The sequence below is a fragment of the Parus major genome, chromosome 8, assembly GCF_001522545.3.
Source record: "Parus major isolate Abel chromosome 8, Parus_major1.1, whole genome shotgun sequence".
NCBI classification, from domain to species: Eukaryota; Metazoa; Chordata; class Aves; order Passeriformes; family Paridae; genus Parus; species Parus major.
This window is the reverse complement of record NC_031777.1, coordinates 28,087,913-28,096,001: the sequence shown is the minus strand read 5'-3', so window position 1 is coordinate 28,096,001 and position 8,089 is coordinate 28,087,913. Positions and strand designations below refer to the sequence as shown.

The 8,089-nt window shown below is 45.2% G+C and overlaps 1 protein-coding gene across 1 annotated transcript in view; it reads left to right on the top strand.

Moving 5' to 3' along the window:
- The first annotated feature begins 324 nt into the window (after positions 1–324).
- The window catches only part of LOC107208257 (cytochrome P450 2J2-like), a 10,367-nt gene continuing 2,602 nt past the window's right edge, over positions 325–8,089 (top strand). The window contains exons 1-7 of the mRNA XM_015636452.3: positions 325–1,014; positions 2,547–2,709; positions 3,348–3,488; positions 5,400–5,560; positions 6,388–6,564; positions 7,115–7,256; positions 7,822–8,009. Coding sequence (XP_015491938.1) covers positions 808–1,014; positions 2,547–2,709; positions 3,348–3,488; positions 5,400–5,560; positions 6,388–6,564; positions 7,115–7,256; positions 7,822–8,009 — 1,179 coding nt within the window. The 5' untranslated portion in view covers positions 325–807. The remainder of the gene's footprint in view (positions 1,015–2,546; positions 2,710–3,347; positions 3,489–5,399; positions 5,561–6,387; positions 6,565–7,114; positions 7,257–7,821; positions 8,010–8,089) is intronic.

Here is an 8,089-nt window from a genome sequence, read left to right as displayed (position 1 = left end):
TAAAGGTCACTGTCTGTCTACTGCAGCCTTCCCCCAGGACAGCATGAAGCTTTATTCAAAGGAGATTTTCGGAAAACCCAGGAGATTTAAATGCATAAGTTCCAATCCCATGGCAAGCACATGAGCCTATGTTCTCACTCTCGAAATTAAGCTCCTTTAACTCTCATTTGTGTGGCTGGGAGAGCCCTGGGCCTCTGCAGTTCTTCCCTTGTCTGAACCTGCCCTGACAGCTCTGGCAATGCCAGGAAGGCTTTGGTGGGTGCTGAAGGCACCCAGCCCTTTGCAGATGGTGCTTAGCACTTAACAGGATCAGCCCCTCAGCCACTTGTGTGGTGTCCATCACCTCAGATGCCTCACCATCCCTGAAACTACGCGACGCCCACCACATGTGATCAGCCCCTTAAGCTGCTTTCACCTCACCTCGAATGTTTGCCATGCCGATAATCCCAGCGGGGTGTCTGTATAAAGGAGCCTCTTGTTCAGGGCAAAAGGGAGGAATGCTCTTCCATAAGAAAATTAGGGAGTTGACAGAGATGTAAAGCCAAAGGTTTCCAAGATTGCTTTTGTTTGGCCAAATATTGTGAGGTTTTGGGGTTGTTTTTGGAGGTCCTGGTGTTTAAAGTTAGTTATTCAGCAGGTGGTCTGGTAGCAGCTGTAAATAGAAAAGCAGCTTCTGTCCCCAGCCAGCTATTGGCATTTTAGATTTTTTTGTTTCTTCTCCAGTCCTTGCTTACTCCTGTTTTAGCAAATGTAACAGCAGAATCAAGTCCCATCCTGGGATGAAAACCTGCAAGTTCATCAGCCAAGATGGAGCTTCAGTTTTGGCCTGATTTGGTGTCTCTCTTGAAAAAGCTGAACGGTTGGATGCTCTTGGTGGTTCTGGTCATGTCTCTTTTGATTATTGACCTTGTGAAAAAGAGACGACCCAGGAATTTCCCTCCAGGGCCGCAGCTCTTTCCTCTCGTGGGAACCTTTGTGGACTTTAAGCAGCCCCTCCATCTTGCACTGCAGAAGGTAAGAGCTCCACGGACATTTTCCCTACTAACAGTATCTTACCCTTCCATGACTCTTATCACTGCACTGTGAAGCAGCAAGGGCAGCCTCTGCAGAGCTGGGTATATAATAACCACATGAGATAGATGACCCTTCTTGGTTGTGTCTCTCACTATCACCTCCTTTTCCAGAGGAGTAGAATGGTCCAATGGGAAAGAAATCCATAACAGAGGAAGACTACATGTTCCTCCTCTTTCTTCCCATCTGACTGTGACCATTTCCTTCTGGATCGCAGAAAGGGCTCAGAAGGGCTGGGCCAGGCTGGGGGACAGGTGAAAAGTGCTGAAAGCTGAACTGTTTGGAGATCACCTATGGAAATTGTCCTGTCATTGTCTTTGCTCAGAGGCCAACAATTGACTCCATCACATCTGAAAGAAACATTTAAAATCCTGAGTTATGTCCTGTGTCTTCTGTATTGCAGAAAGAGGCAGTGATCTCTCTGGAAAGGTTTCCACAGCTTTGACTCTCACCAGAGACAAAAAGAGAGAGATTTTATACATGCTGAGTATACCTCTCTGAAAAGGTGGAAGAAGTTCTGACATGCTGGCTGCAAAAATTTTTCCTGGTGGCTATTTGTCTCTTGCTTTTGCTTAGCAGGGTGACACCAGCCTGTCTGCCCTGGGTGTTCTCAGGGCACCAGCACAGGTGATCTCTGAGGGAATCCTCGGGGAAGGCTGAGGCAGCAAGTTCAGGATATTTGGTCAATACACACAATTATTAGGAAAATTAATCCCATTTATTTACAAGCACACAATGATTGAGACACCCATTTGGTCCCACTGGTTTCACTGGTCATCACTGCAGTTTGGGGTGACTCTCTGTGTCCTTTCATGTAGATTCACTCTAAGAAGAGGATGAGCTCCTTGACAGAGAGAAGATATGATCCTCCCTTTACTCTTATACATCTCAGAGGAGACACTAATGCCAGCAAAGTCCATGCAAGGAAAATGGCTGTAATTTGGCCATAAATGCAGTCAGGCTTAAAATTAGATGTACGTTGCTAGCAATAAGCAGTTAGAGCTCCTGTCTGAATGGGAGAGCTGGAGAAGGAACCACACCACTCTAGACACAAAGTTGATAAAAGTTGATTTGTCGTGCTTTGCCCTCAGCAGGAAGAGCCTGAGTGTGGTGACCTGGGTGGTGGGACAGAAAGGGACAGAGCAGATGCCCATCATTTACAAAGCAAGTTCCATCCTTGTTACAAGCCAAACTGATGTAAACCCCCTGTAAAATCCAGGTCACATCAGATAAACAAACCATCTCTCCCACACTACAGCTCCCCAGCCCTTTTATGCCTTCTCCAGCCTTCATGCAGTAGCTTAGATTTGATGGGACCTGCGTGCTTGGGTTTGAGTTTCTTTGAAGTCCCTTTGTGTCAAGCAGGGTTAAATTTCAATTAAATAAAGTCAGATTTCCCTGTTCACGGTCTTGGCCAGATGAATTTTGAAAATCCTCATCTTCTTGCTCTCAGAGGACAATGGGCTCTCTTTCAGCTTACAGGTCAGTATGGGAACATCTTCAGCGTGCAGTTTGGAAGTCTGACATTCGTGGTGGTCCATGGGTACCAGATGGTGAGAGAAGCTCTTGTCCACCAGGCTGAAATATTTGCTGATCGGCCAAATATTCCACTCCTCCAAGAAATATTTAGAGGCTTTGGTAAGCATGGCTACCAGGATTCTGGGACAAAACTTTCATCCCTTTGGAATGATAACTGTTAGAGGGAAAGAAACAGGTTGAATTCAACCCTTGTGAGCTGCACCTGTAAAAGCTTGCACAGGGAAAGGCAAGAATTGAATTCAGACTAATAATCTCACAGGGGTATGTTTTAATCTCTGTAATTTAGGGATGAAGGTGGGTTTAAAAGCAGATTTTAATGAAAGAGGAGAAATAAATGCAAGCAGCCCAAAGATCGATACACTTGCAGCATTTCCACTTGGTTTTCAATGCTCCTTTACTTTTCCTGCCTGGGTTGCACACAGCTCCAGAGATGGGGTGCTCCTGCCTGCAGCTCTGCCAACAGTGTGATAGTACTCAGAGTATTTTGGCTTACACCTTTTTTTCCCACGCAAAGTGACAAAGTAGCAGATTAAAGCAAATCCATAAAGCTAGATCTTTAGCATAAGCCAATTACTCTTGAATTTTAATTCCCAGGCAAAGCCATAGCCTTTTCCACATCCACGAGCTTTGTTTGCCTTGGTTTAAGGTTTTTGTGCATGATGAATGGCCGTTTCAGAATCCTAACATGCACAAATGACCCAGAGAGAGGATTGTTCACCTGTTTTTTCTACCTACAGGGCTGATATCATCCAATGGGCACATATGGAGGCAGCAGAGAAAGTTTGCTTTAGCAACACTGAAAAGCCTTGCTGTAAATTTTGAGGAAAAAGTGCAAGAGGAGAGTCGGTACCTCGTGGAGACAATTGAGGAGGAGAAAGGTGGGGGTTAATGCACAGCACTTCAGAGCTTCCAGCTAAATGAATGATGAGAAGTAAAACTCTCACCCCAACACAGCTCCAAACATGAAAAACATTTTGTCAATAGCTCAAAACCCTATCTTACACTTTCAGACTGTGCCTTTTAGCACTTATTTTAGACCTCAGGCTTCCTATTTTAGTTGTTCCTTATTAATATTAAGCAAATATATACTAGGTGGTTATTAAAACATGAGTGTTTATATGGCTAAGGAAGTGTCTCATGCATTTGCGGAGGAATAAATGCAGCTCTCTTACGATCAGGCACTTCCACTCAGAGGCTTAGTTAACCTCTGCTTGTCCTTGGTTTTGCAAAGTATTTTAAAACTTGTTTAGTCAGGCTTTCCTTTTGTATCACACACAGATGAAGCGTGTGCCTTGCTCTTTTATGGTCCAGCTTTTAAAAACTGCCAGAGGGATATTAGTAAGAATAATTTGTATGTTGGTACATGGGTGATGTTGCACTTCAGCTTTAAATAGAAGCAGATGGGGTTGAGCTAATTCTATGGAGCTATATATAGTAAACAAGAAAGATCTAAAAAGGAATTGTGAAATTATATACTAAACTTGCTCCGTTTTAATTGCTGTTGCACTAAACAGGCCAAATACTCCATGTTGCCAATTGATTATAGTCTTCTATAGTTCTAATCAATAAACTAATTAAGCTGCTGGTTTGGGCCTTTCTTCCCATTAGTAATGGCAAATAGTGATCATGTCCATCACTCTAATATCTGAGCACCAGCCTGGTTTAATTACTTTCTTGAAGAGTGGAGAGATCAGCAGTGCTGTGAGAAGTGCCTTGCATTTCAAAGTGATGCTCAACAGCAGCTCAGGGCTGCACTGGCCTTGTCACTGAGATCAGTCTCTTGTCACAGCAAGTGGCTCTCCAGGCTGCTGAAATGTGCCCAAGGAGATGAAGGTCCCTGCTCAGTAGCTCTCTCAGGGAACACAGATGTGACAAGCATCACATCATACTTCACTTTATAAATGTGCTCTATCGGCCCCATGAGCTATTGCTGGGGTTTACAGGTGGGCACTGAGATCTGCAGCCCTCTCCCTTCTCTCCTCCAGCTCCCTTGATCTCTTCATGGTGGACAACTAAAGCCCAGGGCAATAGTATTTTTGCAGTGTGATTGTCCTGGGCTCCCTGCCCTTTTGAGGGACCCTCTCCTGGCATATAAAATTGGCACCAAACACACATTGGAGTGGACAAAGTTGACAACCGTTGCATGGCATGCTGCTGGTTGCTTTTCCTGGAAAATGCAGGACTCTGCTTGTGCAGCTCAGTGTTAATGTCACTGCCTGCCAGCAGCCTGGGCTGGACACAGGAGGGGATGTCCTGGCCCATGGTGCCCAGCTTCCAGTGGGATGCTGGAGGTGATGGGGGTGGTGGGTACCCCAAGACATGGGGTGAAACCTGAGCACCACCATGGGTGATAAACAGGTGAGGTCTCACCCTGATTCACAGCTGTGGATCTGGTAGAGAACATGATTTTGACTGAAACTGAATGGGAAAAAAAAGAATGAAAGTTGTCTTTAGAATCATAGAATCAGGGAGAGATTTATGTTGGAAAATATCCTTAAATTGATTGAGTCCAAGCATTAACCCAGCACTGCCATGCCCACCACCAAACCATTTCAAACACACCTTTCAAACACTTCCAGGAATGGTGATTGCACCACTGCCCTGGGCAGCCCCTTCCAAAGCCTGCCATCCTTTCAAATGAAGACATTTTCCCTCATATCCAAAAATCTCCTCTGGCACAACTCTGAGGCTGTTTCCTCTTGTCCTATCCCTTGTTCCTTGGGAGAAAAGACCAATCCCCACCTGGCCACAACCCTTCAGGCACTTTCCTTTCCTTTTCTTTCCTCCAGGACAACCCTTTGACCCTCATTACAAAATTAATAGTGCTGTTTCCAACATCATCTGTTCCATAACTTTTGGGAACCGCTTTGACTACCATGACAACCGTTTCCAGGAACTGCTGCACTCCCTGGCTGAAACGCTGCTGCTCATTGGAAGTTTCTGGGGCCAGGTAAAGCCACCTGGATGTTTTTTCAGCTTCAGCTGCATGTAAGAGCTCAGAAACTGGGGCTTCTAAGGCACTGGTATAATCTGCCCTTTCCTGTAGAAAAAGACCCATGTTTAAAGGAAAATGACCATGAGAATTGTTTTATATTAGACTGGATTTATGCATAAAGTCTACCAGGAAAGCAAGGAAATAAGTTAAAATTATTGGGAACATGGAGACATGAGACAATTATTGGGCACATGGAGAAAAAAAACACTACAGGATTGCAAAAACCTTATGCCTGACATAACCAAAGAGCAATGGAAAAATCTTCAAAGTATCTGTTTCTACAAAAAGAAGAATTACTAACACTGAAAATTCCTGTCTTTTCCCTTACCTATATCCCAACCAATTTCTTAAATAACTTCTATTTATGAAAAAAAATAAGATTTCATGTTTAGAACCAAAATAGGTGGATTTGGTGATAGATTTTCTGCATGGCTGCACATCATGGGTCACATCTGGTCTCTGTCCGCTCTGTGGGGTCACACTAAGGGGCTCACCTCCATCCATCTCACCTGTGGCCACCTCACATTTGGGGACTCCTTTGTCCAGCCAGTATTTGAGAACTTTATCAGCAGAAAATATCAGTCCAATTCTTATTTTGTTTGCACTTGTTTACACCTGTGTAAGTAAATTTGTACAAATTGGACTGTTAAAGCAAGGATGATTTTTTTTCATGGTAGCAAGCAGAGTTAATCAATTAATTGAGAGTCCCATCCTCTCAACTATGATACCTGCTCTTTTCTAACCCAAGAAATTCTATTTTGCTCTGTTTGATTTCTTACCAGCTTTATAATGCTTTTCCCTTGATCATGAGATGGTTGCCAGGGCCCTTCAGGAAAATCTTCAGGCACTGGGAGAAACTTCGATATTTTGTGAAAGGCGTGATTGCAAAGCACAAGGAGGATTTGGACCAGTCCGAGGCAGGAGATTACATTGACTGTTACCTGAAGGAAATAGAAAAGGTAGGAGGGAAATAACTAAAACCACCTAAAGATTAACCCATAGAATGATCCAGAAAAGATTCAGGGCTGTTTTGTCAGGGGAGCTCTTGCTCACACATTGCCTTCCCCTCCCTACCTCTGCCACATCAAACTTTAGCAGCAGCAGAAGCCCGATCACTTTGAAAACACACAGATTTTTTTCTTTTTTTCCATTTGAAAGGATTTACACTTTGTCTTCTTCCCTTTTTCGTTCTGTCACACGGCGTAGGAGGACTCTCAGGGAACATGTTCATGTTTCTATGAGCACTCGCAGGCCTGTGTTTGCTATTGTGAAACTTGACATTTAAAAATGCTACCTGCTTTCAAGAGCCACTTTACAGCAACCAGGGTGTCTTTCAAAACAGTCCATAGGGCTTGAAATCCAGTGGAAGCAAAGGCTGGAGATTTCCAAGTCCAGGGGTAGATAATAAAGGAGCAGCAGGACTTCAGTTACATACAGGTGATTTTGGATTGGGTTATAAAATCATCTCTTCCAGAGTAAGAGTTTTCATTGCCATGTTTTTCCTCCAAGTTTAAGGGTGACACCAGCTCCTATTTCCATGAGGAAAACCTGCTGTGCTCCACCTTGGATCTGTTCTTAACTGGGACTGAGACAACAGCGACCGCCATCCGCTGGGCTCTGCTCTACATGGCCGCTTACCCCCACATTCAGGGTAGGGCCACTGTGGGGTCCTTTGCTTAGCCCAACATTTGGTAAGGGAAACTCAGGGAACAGAGTTATCCCAGCTCTGCCACATCCTGGGAATGCCTGGGTAACCCGAGGTATCCTCTTGGGAACCTTTTGAAAACAAGTCTTAGGAGAAGCTGTTGAGGGAACTGGGAGTGTTTAGCACAAAAAAAAGGGGGGGCACCTTCTCATGCTCTACAACACCCTGAAAGGAGGGTGCAGCCAGGTGGGGGTTGGTCTCTTCTCCCAAGGAACAAGTGACAGGACAACGGGAAATGACCTCAGGTTGTGCCAGGAGAGATTTAGGTTGGATATTAGGAAAAATTTCTTCACTGAAAAGGTTGTCCAGCCCTGGAACAGGCTGTCCAGGGGAGTGGTGCAATCACCCTGGAAGTGTTCAAAGGGAGTGTGGATGTGGCACCTGAGGACATGGTTTGGTGATGGCCTGGCAGTGCTGGTTTAATGGTTGGACTAGATCATTTTAGAGGGCTTCTCCAACTCTAAAAGTTCTATGAGGAGGGATATTTTGAATTTTTTTTTGCTCCCCGTAGAGAAAGTGCAGCAGGAGATTGACGCCGTGGTTGGGCAGTGCCGGCAGCCCTCGATGGCCGACAAGGAGAAGATGCCCTACACCAGCGCCGTGCTGAGCGAGGTCCTGCGCATGGGCAACGTGGTGCCACTGGGGGTGCCCCGCATGGCCACCAGCGACACCACCCTGGCTGGCTTCCACCTGCCCAAAGTGTGTGGGGACCTTCATCCCACCAACCTTCATCCCACCAACCTTCATCCCACCAGCCTTCATCCCACCAACCTTCATCC